Source organism: Podarcis liolepis (genome assembly GCF_965112155.1).
Source record: "Podarcis liolepis genome assembly, chromosome: 13".
NCBI classification, from domain to species: Eukaryota; Metazoa; Chordata; class Lepidosauria; order Squamata; family Lacertidae; genus Podarcis; species Podarcis liolepis.
The window spans coordinates 17,154,211-17,167,900 of NC_139573.1; the positions used below are offsets into that span (position 1 = coordinate 17,154,211).

At 46.0% G+C, this 13,690-nt stretch overlaps 1 protein-coding gene and 1 long non-coding RNA gene across 8 annotated transcripts in view; one reads left to right on the forward strand and one right to left on the reverse strand.

Moving 5' to 3' along the window:
• Nucleotides 1–10,933, reverse strand: part of FBRS (fibrosin) — a 19,594-nt gene extending 8,661 nt beyond the window's left edge. For 3 of the 7 annotated variants that reach the window (XM_083469143.1, XM_083469141.1, XM_083469137.1), the window contains exons 1-6: nucleotides 8,339–10,933; nucleotides 4,589–4,762; nucleotides 2,908–2,943; nucleotides 2,314–2,343; nucleotides 1,322–1,370; nucleotides 278–686 (exon numbers count right to left, since the gene is read on the reverse strand). In XM_083469143.1, the coding sequence (XP_083325269.1) occupies nucleotides 278–686; nucleotides 1,322–1,370; nucleotides 2,314–2,343; nucleotides 2,908–2,943; nucleotides 4,589–4,762; nucleotides 8,339–8,731 (1,091 nt within the window). In that variant the 5' untranslated portion in view covers nucleotides 8,732–10,933. The remainder of the gene's footprint in view (nucleotides 1–277; nucleotides 687–1,321; nucleotides 1,371–2,313; nucleotides 2,344–2,907; nucleotides 2,944–4,588; nucleotides 4,763–8,338) is intronic. The other 4 variants (XM_083469142.1, XM_083469138.1, XM_083469140.1 and 1 more) reach the window with 3 other exon arrangements.
• LOC310690424 lies at nucleotides 10,338–11,314 on the forward strand. Its single transcript, XR_014518076.1, has 2 exons — nucleotides 10,338–10,436; nucleotides 10,932–11,314. It is a non-coding gene; the product is annotated as an uncharacterized lncRNA (long non-coding RNA).
• Nucleotides 11,315–13,690: the final 2,376 nt, after the last annotated feature.

The window sequence follows — 13,690 nt, forward strand, 5'->3', positions numbered from 1 at the left end:
ACTTTACAGTGATGTAAATAGTGATTTGAAAATAAAAAATCCTTATGAGAGCTCTATGAAGTGTTATTATTATTATTAAGGCACAAAGGATAGAAGGGAAACTGCTTGAAGGGAACAAGGAGGAGGAGGATGAGTGATGGGTCAAAGGCAGGGGGAAGCAAAGGGAGAGGGGACAAAAAAAGGAAAGGAAGACAAATAAGAGGGACATGAGAAAGCTTGAAATAGAGGGAGGAGGGAAAGCAAGAATGAGAAACAGAGAAAGTGCACTGGGACTCACCCTCCGGTGCTGAGATCCAGCCCTACAGCGTATGGCGCTTGCGTCTGACTGGCAAAGGGCGGTACCTTCATGTGCAGCTGGCTCTGGGTGAGGTTGTGGGGGACGGCTCCCCCCTGAGGCATCGGAGGCAGCTGGCCTTTGGGTTGGGGTGTCCCGCGAACAGCATTAGGCGTCTGAGCTCTTGTCCTGGTAGGAGGTGGGGCGGGAGGACTGGGGGGCAAGGCCTGAGCTGGAGCGGGGGCTGCGGCTGCCTGAGAAGGGGGCTCCTTGGGCAGGAAAGGCACTAGCAGGGGGTCCCGGTCGGCCTCATAATTACGCTCCTGGCTCCGCTCCAGGCCAGAGACTTTAGGGATCACAGAGAGTTTGGCTTCACAGCTCCCATTTAATGCACCAATGGGTCCCGAGGCTGCTGGGGGCAGAAACAGAAAGAAAAAACAGCGGTTGAGAGTACCAGGTGAGTAGACTTTGAACTGTTGGTTCAATCCTTGCTGAGCCATAGACTCCCTGGCTCGGCAAATCAGCCACATGTCCTGTTGCGCAGGAGAGGGGCTGTGTCACAATCTACTTCAAATAATCCTTTTGGGGGGCGGAGGAAGGAACTATTCTTAAGCAATTGGACCCTAAAAACTCTAGGAAACAGCAAACACAAAGGGAGCAGAAAACACACCTGGAGAAGAGGCCCACCTGGTCACAGTACTTCAAGAACTTAGCATGAATAGATATTAGGTGTTGCTATTACTCAAAAAACTTACATTAGCTTTCAAAAAGAGAAATAATCTAGTGGAGCTTATCTGCTCCCAGCACACCACAGGAAATGTGATGAGGCAGAGGAAAGGAAACCCAGTGCAAGTGACTCCTACCAGAATATCACGCCTGTCTATTAAGAGTCTTTCTGGCACCTTGGTGTCACTGAGAGCGCAGTCTCAGTGATGCTAATAGGAATATGGTTGTGAATATACATTAAAGGAAGGTAGACTATTTGTCCATCTAGGCCAGTATTTTCTACTCTGACCAGCAGCCCCCACCCTGTGCACTTAAACCCACCTTTGCTGGTTGAGACAGTGAATGACTGTTCGAGGTCATCAACGGAGGCCTACAGAGACAAGAAATAGAGGCCACTCATTATTTAGTCAAGAGAAGAGAATTCAGCACAAAATAAGCACCATCTCAAATTGTTTTGAGGCCAACTTGAAAAGCAGTCAGGAAGCTTCTGAAGGACACAAATGCTATTTCTTTCTGAAGCAAGCAATGGAAGTAGCTTGTCATGCAAATAAGGACAGATTTGCTACTTCTAGTCACTACTTCTATGGTTGGTGCAGAACACGGTTGCTTTCTTTCCAAAAGGAACAGGCCTCTGGGAAATTATTATGCTAGTGTGGACAAATGCTGGCCTCCTACACCCTTCCAGGTAAATTCAAGGTGCTCATTTTGACCTGCTGCCCTTGTATACCAAGATAGGTCACTGTATTCTGCAAAAGTGTCCCCTTGAAGTCCCTAACATATCAGACGCTTGCTCCATGGTAACTCTCAGAGAGATATGGCAGCTGCTCACTATTTGTACTTTCTGGAAAGCAATTTATGACATTTGTTTTGACAAGCTTTTCCAGCCAGGTGAAAAGGTATTTATTCCATATTGGTTTTAAACATACCTTTTGTTGTTTTGTGTACAGGTTTCAAAGCTATTTTTAGTTGTTTTTATGTAAATCGTCTTGAGACTCATGTGGAAGACAAATCATTAATAAGATAAATAAAGGCCCAATGTCTGCACATTTTCCACAGCACCTTAACACCACTGTGCAAAGATCCATGTGGTTCAAGTATTCACAACACCAACATTTGTGTGGGATGAGAAATATGGAGAATTGGATCCCATGTGGCTCGGTATGCAGAGAAACAGGACCTTGGCATTTTCCAAATTGCTGGGTCCATTTTGCAATATCTGCCCTGCCCCCAAACTCCCATACAAGTGTCAAGTGATGTGGCAGTCACAAGTGAAGCCTGGCAAATTACAGGACTAGGGTGGGGTCAATGCCTACCTGCTCCTCTGGGTCACTTTCTGTATCACACTGCAAAAGGAGAATGAAAGAAGGAAGGAAGTCCGTCAGTACAGCAAACTGGAAATGCTCCTCAGTGGCACACCCCCCCACCACAATGCTGGTCAGCAGCAGGCTCTGCAGAAGACTTATGGTAGGATTTTATGGCACATGGAAAGACTGATATTCTGATACCCCAAACCCATGGACCACCCAAGGCCCCAGAAGGGAACAGAATCAAATGCAAATAAATCATGCAGGCAGGCATCACTGCAAAGAAGCACGGCTGAATCCATCAGAGATTCAGAAAGAAGCCTTGGTGCCTTTGCACTCTCCAAGGGACCAGCATCTCCCATGGTTTAGCACCAAGTGGAGAGGATTAGTTACAGATCTCCTGGAGGCCATTTACAACACACACACACACACACCCTTGCTCCAGTTCACAGGTGGGAAAGGATGCCAAGGAAATAATATTTGGGAAGCTAAAACAGTGCCCTGTGAAGCTGTGTGCAGCCAGGGCTCACCACTAACAAAAACTACAGCCCAAACCAAGAGAACAGGGGTGTGGGAGAGAATGCTTATACACTGCCCACTTACTATATATCCAGTTTCCAGGTAGGATTGGAGAGAAGGCTGGAAAAAGAAAATAAAGGTTGGCCGGGGGTGGGGGCAGAGAGAGGAAAATAAAGAAAGATAGATTAGACTCAGAAGAATAGGAGCCTGTTAATCCCAAAGATAAAAAAATCCCAAAGATAAAAAATTAAGAGAAAGCATCCTTGTTTTGTCAGGAGAGTAATAGATTTTAAGAGCAATACTGAAAATAAAAGAAAAATGTGTCCTCCTTAGAAACACATGCTGAGTATTCCACAAAGATGAGGAGATTCTGGCTGGCATGCTATACACAGACACAAATTGGCTGCATTCAGATGATCATCTCAGCTTAAAAAGCTGAGATATGAACGCATCTCTTTCCTCCTCATGCAGTCACTTCACTCCTCCCTTTGTGCAAATGAACAAGACAGGAAGATCAATTAACTATAATATCCCATGATGGCCAAACCAGGAAATTATAGTTAATAACTTCCAAAACAACTCAAGTATTAAACCAACTTTAAACCCTGGTTTCATAGCCTAGATTTTTCAGAAGCCATTGACCAGCATTTCCTAGTTCAGATACAATGTGAAACTATAGTTAGCCAATACTTCCTGGCTTGTTTTTCAGCTTGAGCAAAGGAAGAAGCCAGGCACCTGAATGCAGATGCACAGGAGTCATTCATATCTCAGTTTATACAATTGTCCAAACATGCCCACCGCTCCACTATTTGCTCTAAATTTATTAGGCATTTTGAGGATGCCAAGAGCAATTTTGCTGGGTTGGGATTTGTCTCTATCCTCATATCAAATTATTAGTAATATTTCCAACCCTATCCAGGCAGCGTCATTGCTGATGTCACCAAAACTCATCTGCCATTTGGAGATTCAACAATACAACAGAAAGCCCTCTAATAAATAAGCCACAAGCCCTCCTGTGGAGGGAGTCCCATTTTCTGAGGGCAACTTTGCTCCCGCTCTGTTGCTGTCAGCTAACAGGAGTGCTAAGATTCAACCTGTCTCAGGGCAATACCCTAGTACTTGGAATCCTTTATTTTTAATCCTTTTCCACAGGAAAAATATGGTAATTTAACAGCAAAGGAAAGCTATGCTGCACAAGCTCAAATAAACTCTGCTTTACAGATTTAGTAGCTTGGCCCAGGCAAGATGCTATGTTCTGGTTCACATTAAGCTCTCTGTTTCCCTTATGTCCTGAATTTGCAATTAGCCTTAGTATTCAAGATCTGAAGAACGTTTTCATGTAATCTCATTGAATTCCAGCAGCTTTTCATTTTGCCTCTTGCTCAACCCATATTTTTAACATAATGCCATACTCAGAAAGAGAAGAAAATTCACCAGACATACAGCACTATAGGCCAAGTTATTCAGCACTATAGAGTTAAGTTGCTGCTATAGGCCTGCCTTTTTGCACAACAAAACCTAGCAAATTTCAAGCATGTGTATAAAAAAAAGTTATTTGATAACAGAATCCTGTTGGTAACATGTCCTAGACCAGCCACAACCGATACTAATTGACGTCCATTCTCCCCCAACCCAACAAGTCACCCAATTAGCTGCCCAAGAGATTTAAACTTAAGCCTGCAAAATGGGGGAGCATATAAAAGCAGGCTTGACAGCAGGCAACACAATAAAAAGCAGTTTCCAATCCCTTAGCCACGGGTCTCACCTCTTTGTGCCGCTTCTTGGTACGCTTCCTCACTGCTCTCTCCCGGCTGCGACCCTTCTCTGAGCTCCCATCCTCATCCTCAGGCTCAGAGTTGTTCCCCTCTCCCCGTTTTCTCTTTCCAGAATGCTTCATCCGAAGCTCCAGCCGCTCCGGGGTCTTCAAGGTAGCATCCTTCTGTGGGAAGGTGACAAGGCAGGTGTGCATTAAAACTATATTGCGCACAGAAAAGCTCAGGAATCCCTAAGCTAACCCCAGATGGATGTTGGGATGTATTTCAGCTCCCTAGAGGCAACTATAAAATAAATAATAATGATAATGATAATAATAATAATAATAATAGTAATAATAATAATAATATAGAAATAGTAACAACTGTAATAATAATAAATGGGAAGGTGGGAATGATTATGTGTGTTAATTACTTGATCATCTGTACCAGGCTGACTGGTCTCAGAAATAACATACACCCCTTCTTACATTAGTGTGCGGATATGGTAGAAATTTACACTTCTATACAAACACAAACCATGGAAAATTAAGAGATCAAAGTGTATATCCAGTATAGGAGAATTGGTGTGGTGTGTACTGGGCTTTGATCAAGAAGAGCTGAACTCCCATTTCTGCTCAGCTTTGGGTCAAGTCACTGCCTCTCACCCTTGTAACTGTATGAGAAGGGTTAATGGGGAGCTATGTGCATCACCCTGAGTTCTTTGAAAGAAGGATGGGATAAAAATGGGATAAATTATAACCATATGCTAAGCATTATGAGAATAGAGCCAGACTGAGAGCCAACATGGTGTAGTGGCAGAATGTTGAACCAGCACAGAGGGTCTCAGTTTAAATTTCTGCTCAGCTATAAAGCCTCACTGGTTGACCTTGGGCCCATCTCTCTTATTTAAATTTTTATTTAAAATATTTCGAGTCCACATTTAATCAAAGGTCAACCAGAACAGCAGCCAATGCAGAGATATAATATCTCAACACCTACACTGCTACACTGCTACCCTAAAAATGACTGCATGAATAAATGTGTCTGCAGCTGATGATGAAACCCAAAAAGAGACATCAATGAGAAGGAAGGGTATTCCACCAAGGGAGTGTCACTGCAGAGAAGGTCTTCTCCAATCTTGCTTCATGAGAAGACTGCCCTTAAAGGCAACCCAGAAACTTCAAACACAGTGGGTAGATTACTGGCTGGAGTTCCATTTAGAGCTCGCACAATCCCTTTCTGAAAGCAGCTGCACTGGTTGCCAGTTCATTTTCGGAACCAATTCACGGTGCTCACGTTAATATTTAAAATCCTTAACTTAAGCCCCAAATATTGGAAAGACTGCCTCCTTCTCTACAGAATCTCTCAGATGTTAAGGTCAAGAGAGGGACCATCTTGGTAGTTCTACTACCCTCAGAAACTGGTAGTGGTGGTCCAGGAGAGAACAACTTTTGAACTCTGGAATTTCTTCCCCACAAAGGTGCATCTGGCAACTTCATTACACAGTGGTGCCCCGCAAGACGAAATTAATTCGTTCCGCAATTTTTGCCGTCTAGCGAATTTTTCGTCTTGCGAAGCACGGTTTAAACGGTTTAACAAAGTCGCAAGACGTTTTCGTCTTGCGAAGCAAGCCCATAGGGGAATTCATCTTGCGAGGCAAATCGCGAACAAAAAAACCTTTCGTCTAGCGAGTTTTTTGTCTTGCGAGGCATTCGTCTTGCGGGGCACCACTGTATAGTTTTTGTCATAAACTGAAGATGCACCTCTTTACCCTGACCTTTAATACAGTTTCAAATGTTGTATTTTAAACTGCTGTGACCCATTCTGGGACTTCAGGGTGAAGGTCGGGGATATATCAAAATAATAACTGACTATGCCTGGCAACACACAACAAGGGTGTCCCTGAGGATCTTAGCCTGACCAGATGTGAAGGGTTAGGGTTATTTTAGATTATCTAATCTAATCAAATCTTATCTATCTATTTATTTAAACAATTTATACACTGCTTAACTACAATAGACTCTAAGAGGGTTACAAAGATATCACTACAAAACATAAAAATCAGATAAAACTATAAAATGAAACATCATTTAAAACAGTGTAGGGGGGTAGAACCAAGTATACCATGGAATCCTGGGAGAAATGGTGAAATAAAAATGTAATATAGGCAATCTTCTAAATCCAAACAAAATGAAGCTAGCCATACCACACACCACTGTAACCAGCAATTGATAAAATTTTCTGAAAAGCTCAGCAAACACACAACACTTGCCTCGCCTGGTCAGTTGCATCTGGAATGCTGCATTTGCACAGCACAGTCCAAGAAGTCTGTCTTGTCAACAGACATTCACCTGGCCACTAAGGGAAATGAAAGTCACCTTCAGTGCATTGGGGAGAGCTGATAACTTAGGGAAGATTGGCTTAGCTCAAGAGAGATGCCAACAAACAGGAAAGGCCTCAGAGGAAGATAAGAAGTTTGGGACTTTATCCAGAGAAAGCAGCCAGTCTTGGGGTGGCAGAGTGTCAGACCAAGGCATGCTCTTCCACCCCTGTGATTTTCTGTGGCTGTGGAGTGAATAGTTCTTAGCAATGCACTGGATTCCTTTGGAGTTTGGCAAAGGCACCTGTGTTCACGCCCAGCTCCTCACCCAGTCCTGTCAAGCTGGAAAGGCAGGTGAAGCCAGTCCAGCCTGGAGCATTCCTGTGTTTAGCAGAGCCTCCTTTGCTGCTTCAGCAAGTGAAGCAGCTATGTTTTGTATGTCACCTGAGAGATACACATCAGCACCTACGGAAGTCACATAATCCCACACCCACCAAGGTATGCAGAGTTTATTAGACCACATCCCAATCCTAGACATATTCATGAAAAAGGGACCATAACTTCAACACACTAAGAAACTCACAGCAAAACCATACTGATTGGAGCTTACTAAAGCCTCCTTTGCTTTATGTCTCATACTATACCTTTGCATATGTAAGGGGCACTTATACTAAGGCAGACAATGGGTTCATTTAGCCAGTACTACTAGGGATTTAATTCAAGTTTTTATATACAAATTACCAGCTCTGAGCTATGGTTGCTCCCTTTAGTCAATAACCATTTTATCTTATTTCAAGTGCTGAAGACTCCTCTGACAGCAGCTCATCTCCCCCTCTTACTTCCTCCTCCAGTCTCTCACAAAAGGGTATTTCTTCTCATAACAATTTACCAGAAAACAGACCTGCTCCCCCCCCTTTCTCCCACATGCCAATCAGTTTAATTTGAGGAATCCATTTGGTTCCCTATTTGAGATGATTGACAAGACAGGAGACCATCTTACCATGGTCTTGCTCCCTTTTATATCACCACTGGCTTCTGCTTCTAGAACAAACTGAAGTTCAAACAACCAATCTGCCACTAGATCCATCACTGTCACTTGACTTGGGAATCCCATGCTGACAAAAGGGAGAGGGGAGAGGGCGGAGGGGAACAACAACCTGCTGCACTTAAAATATACTAGTATTTACATATGTTTTTACTCCTCTTCTCCAGCACACCCCATCCTAGCTGACTTCTTCCCGTGGAGTCTCAGAAGCAGAAGCCAGTGTCTTTTCTGAATTATGGGGACAAGAGAATCCAAGGTTCTCCCTCTTTCTTCTTCCTTTCTGTATCACAGCTCTAAGGGGCCCACAGAACTAAAATCACTCCCAGCCAACCTCAGCACCCAGACTGTACAAAGGCCCGTGAGACCCCACAGATAGAGATTGGGACACTTCCTCACCTCAAGTGCCTCAAGGCTGACAAAGCTGGCAATGGCAAAGCCATCAATGAGATCCTCCTCCTCCTCTTCCTCCTCCTCATCGCGGCTGCAGGATGATCCAGAGGGTCTCTTCCGCCGTCGCAGGGGCCGCCGCCTTCGACGCTGCTGCTGCTGCAGGGAGCGGCCTTTACCAGGTGCCACAGGAGCAGGTGGGGAGGGGCCTTCACTGTCCGATCCTGAAGATGAAGATGACGAGAGGCCACGGCGAGACCCATCCCCAGGACGGCCTCCCCGGCGGCGAGTGCAGCGGCTCTCACGGTCCCGCCGTGAGCAACGCCGCTGCCTCCGTGTTCGGCTACTGCTGCCTCCTCCCCCACTCCAGCATGGGGCAGGAGCTGCCGCTGTTCCTTCCATGGTTCCCCCCTTGAGGTACAGAGAATGTGTCGTGTTGTGTCCTGTGGATACTGCAGACACGCAAGGAGGTGGGGGTGGGGGACACTCTTCACCCTTCCCCAGCCAGTTGCATTGCAGCTGCTCTCAACTGAGCCCTTGTTCTTCCACAGATGCCACTTGGAAAAGCAAGAACAAAACTCCTCTCTTCTTTTCCGTAAAAAAAGGGGTTTTGTATTTCGTGGCCAAAACAAAAAATCCTTGGCCTTTACACCTTACAGTTGTCAGCAACCTTTCCTTGATTTACATTTAGAGAGCCCACTCAACACAAGTGGATCCTTTTTGCTCTGGGAAAGTCAAAACAACTCTCCTTTCATTCAAGTTTAATTCCCTCTCAAGTGACAGGGATGGCAGCTTCTGGTTTTTTTCTGCTTGTTTTTGGTCTTTGTCTTAAAGGCAAGACCATTAAATTAAAAAGAATTAAATACTTTCAACATAGAACTCTAATAAGTGGAAGGTGATCCAATAACTTTTTCTTCCTTTACATAAAATCAGCCCCTGCCAGCTCACAGAGATCTCTCTCTAACATGGAGCCTCCTGTTTGGGTGGGGAAGGAAATCTGACAAAGCACCCTCGCCTTGGACAAGGGTTTTACATCCCTCCAACTGCGACACAGTGTGCCTTTAAATATATATATATATATTTGTTTGTTTGTAAAACCCAATTTTAAAACAAACCCCAGCGCATGGCAACTTTCTTGCAGGTTGAAGGAAGCCTTTGCTTTAAGTGCCTATCTGTGTGGGTTTTTTTCGGAGACGAACCGCGAAACTGTCACTTTCGACTTTCCCTCAGGGGAATTGGGGGTTCGCCCCCGACGGAGCTGCCAGCCTGGGCAGCCTCCCCTTTAAGACTGCGGAGGTGGCTCCTGCCAACAATGGCAAGCGGCTTCCGCCCAGAGGGCAACTCACTTCCTCCGCTCGGCCGAGGGCTCCCCGCGAGGGAAGCGGCTCCGCGGGGCCATCTCTTCTTCTTCCTCTTCTGCTTTCCCGGGAAGCGACACCTTCTTCCTCCTCCTCCTCGCGAACCTCGGTCCGTGAAGAAGAGGCCTCCCGGATTCCTCCCACAGGGTGTGACCTTGCCTTTAAGGGTCCGGATCTCTGTGTCTCAATTTCCCCTTTAAGAGTGTTCGATTTTGAGTCCGCCACACATTTCCTGCCAAAGCATGGCCTCCCCTTTAAGAATGTGGGTTTAAAGTTCTCCCTTGTCAGACACCGACTCTCCCGACGACCGGAATGAAAAGCCCTCCAAGCATTTCTCTTTCCTCCTTGTCAGCTTGCGCTGCCCTTTAAGGATCCAGCGTTCAAGGTCCTCCGGAGAAACCCGAATTTCACCTTTAAGGGCCACCCCTCCCTCTCAGTCACAATGAGGGCCCGAGAAGAACTCCCCTTTAAGAGGGCCGAGCTCCCTTTAAATCCATTGACAGGCGCTGGAGGTTGGAGGGGGGGCTGTTGTCCTCCGGCGGAAAGTGCCCCCTCTTCTCGCGGCCCCCCCAAGCTGTCCCTTTAAGAGCGCCGGCCGTTGAGGGGGCTTTTCAACTCACCCCACCTTTTCGCCTCCGTCCAGGCTCGCGGCAAGCGGCCCCGCGAGCCCCTGGCGCTGATTGGCTGCGAGGCTGGTACCCTCCGCTATCGTCGCGGCCCCCCCACAGCTGATTGGCCGAAGCGGTGAGGTGAGTAAGGATGGGGGAGGGGTGGCTGGCTGGCTGGCAGGGTCCGGCTGCAGGGAGGGAGGCCGGCAGGCGGGCTGGCGTGGCGCTCCCGTCCCCCTCGCGCCTGGGTGGGGGGCCCCTTCGGCTGGCCGTCCTTTGCCCCCTCCCCGCTCCGTCTCCGCGGCTGCCCCCCGACTCTCCCTCTCCCTCTAGCAGCCTCTGCCGGATCCCCTTCGTCTCTGCGCACGGCACGCAACTCCTCCCACAGCGTCATATCCCTCCGCCCTCTGCGTTGATGGAACCATTTAAAAAATCCCTCCGCTGGAAAAAGAAAAGGAAATAGTCCCTTCGGTTAGCCTCTGTTTCCGCCCACCCGCCCCTTGGAGACTGTTCGAGGTGGAGGGTGTTCCCTTAAACCAACACCCCCGCCTTCAGAGTCACTTCCGTCCTCCGCAGGGTGACGTCATGGTTTCACGGAGACAAACGTGATGCAATGATGTCATACTTTCTTCGCAGCAACCTCGCACGGTGATGCTATAACGCCAGCGCGTGATGTCATAGGGCTCAGCGCCACATGCCTCTGCTGTAGCAGCCCGTTGAGGACGAAGGAGAACTCGATGACGTCACAACACTGCCATGTGATGCCATCCTCCCGCAATCGAACTGTTACTTTCTGAGCTCCCGCATAAAGTAGTACTTTTGAACCCTTCATTCAGTAGAGGACTGTCTGCGTTGTCTGGCAGAACGGCTCTGGGATTTTTTAACAGGGGTATCTCTCAGCCTTGATACTATTCCATTAGCAATAGCCCTGCACTGAATTTCAAAAGCATTTGTTTGAAAAAATTGTTATAGACTTTGGTCAGATAAAAGTAGCTGAAACTATGATGAATCAGATATGATCAATCCTTCTGCACTGTTGTTAACTTTGACAGAAGTTTATATTGCACTGTGACTGTAGAGAATTAGAAATGGGGGGGGGGCATTATCAATAACCTGATTTAGAGTTTAATTAAAAACTGGAGCTTGCTCAGAGGAAGACCTCCAGTACAGTGAGGGGGAAGGAAATCAAGTCCAATTAGAAAATTTAAGAAGAAATAGAGCAGCAACTTTTGAATTTTTGAATTGCTATTACATAGCACAAATTCATTTCCTGTCGTTCAGGGTACATCCAAACTAACAGCTTCAAATTACAAGGGGATTTCAATTAAACATTATAAAGAACTTACTGATGATATGAGCTGTTTTAACTACAGTGGATGGAGCAGTCGCAGATTTTGTATAACTGCTGACTAAACGTGTTTTGAGGTCCCTTCTATTATTCTAGATGCATACTTGTGTTTAGATAACCTAAGTCTTTGTGGTCCTTTTGCTTTATACCTTGAAGACAAAGTCGCTGAACTCTGGAAGGACTTCGTTGTTGCAGTCTGTTGAGGTGCCCAATGCCATGCATGTCTAAACTGGTGTAGGATCAATTTCAGAAGATGTGGCCTGACGATGTGGGCAGGGTGCTTGCAGCAATGAGTCTAACTACCGTATGTGCTCTCTTGCTCCTTGCCCTCATTTGCAGAAAATATGTGAGTGGGCAGGTTCAGAATGTAGTTAATGCAGGTCTGTTTAAGAGGGTGGTCTCCAGTGTTCTCAACAAGGCAAGGCAAGTTGTGTATTATTAGTAAGGTGCCTAGAGAAGGTTGTAGCATAACAACTGCAGGCATTCCTCTCCCCAACACTAGAACTTGTGGATCTCCAAAGAAACTGAATATTAAAACTTTATTCTCAGACCCCGCAGTCACTGAAGCCCTTATTTGTATGTCTTCTGCACAAGAGGTCCAGAGGGTGGCAACACAAGAATGGGCCTTTTTTACAGTGGTTTCCCATTTGTGGAATGCTCTCCTCAGGGAGGCTTGCTTGGCACCTTCATTACGTATCTTCAGGCAACAGGAAAAAACTTTCCTCTATAACCAGGCCTTCGGCCTTTTAACTATTTGTGGCCTTTTAGAAGTCGATGGGATGTTTTTAATGTATTCCCTTTTCCTCTTGGTTTTAATGTATGTATGTGAGGTCTTCTCTCTTGTTTGGTTGTAAGTTGTTTTGAGTTGCCCTGGGCAAGATAAAGCAATTAACAAAGTCACCAAACAATGACGATGACAGACAAATGGAAATTTGTCTTCACACAGCACATAAACTATGGAATTCACTCCCATAAGAGGAATTCAGTCTCCCATTGTGAGACTGAATCAGCCTTGGTGGCCCCGATGGAGAACTTCTACTGAGAGCAAGGCACAGGGAGTATAGCCATTCTCCTTCTTCTGAAGCTCTTGGTGGCTTTTTATAATTGACCATGACACTCTCCTGGACCAACTCTTGTGAGCTGGGTATTGGAGGGACTGCACTGCAGTGGTTCTGATCCTATCTGCAGGTTTAGGTCCAGTTGAAAAGATACTCATTGGTGCCACAGTGGTTTTACATTATGGTGCACCACAAGACACCACTTTATCACCAATGTCTTTTTACCATACGTATAAAGTTGCTAGGAATTTTGAACAGGATGTCATCAGTATGCCAACATTCCGCTCTACTTCTTTTATACATCTCATTCAGGTTAGGCTGTACACACCCTGGACCAGTGGACTGAATGAATCGCAGTAAGACCGGGGACTGTGGTTGAGTGGTTCCCAAGTCCAGGAGGCAAATTGTCTGTTCCAGACTCTCCCTTGGATGGTTTGCATCTGGAAGGTGCTCCTGGATCCGTTTGGTCTCAGTGACCAGGAACTCCATCTATAAACCTTTGTCTGGGAGGACAATTCCTGGATTGGGATAGCTTGGCCAATGTGTGTCAGATGTTTGTAAGCTCAACATTATACAATACAGTGATGCATCCTAGGCAAGGCTTTGATTTGGTTTGGTCCAGCAGCTGGGACTACTAAGGGTGCCACATTCTGCTTGCCTTGTTTCTTCTACAAGAGGGCATTTAATGTGTCTGCACCTAGGTTCTGTAACTCCCTATTACCATGAAGCAAACACCACAAGTACTTTGTTTCAGATGCCCACTTAAGCCTCTTCTGCTTGCTTTTCCAATGCGTTGTTCAGCCAATAATTTATTGCGTATCACCATCCAGATGTTGGCATAAGTTTTGTGTGCTCTTTTATGGGTATGTTCACAGCCCAGGTCCTTTGTATACTGTGCAATATTAAAACCTGTAAATTAATAAAAGCAGGCAGGACTGAGAGGAAGAGAAGTCTGAGATACACAGCGGAGCAAGGTTAGCGAAAAATGC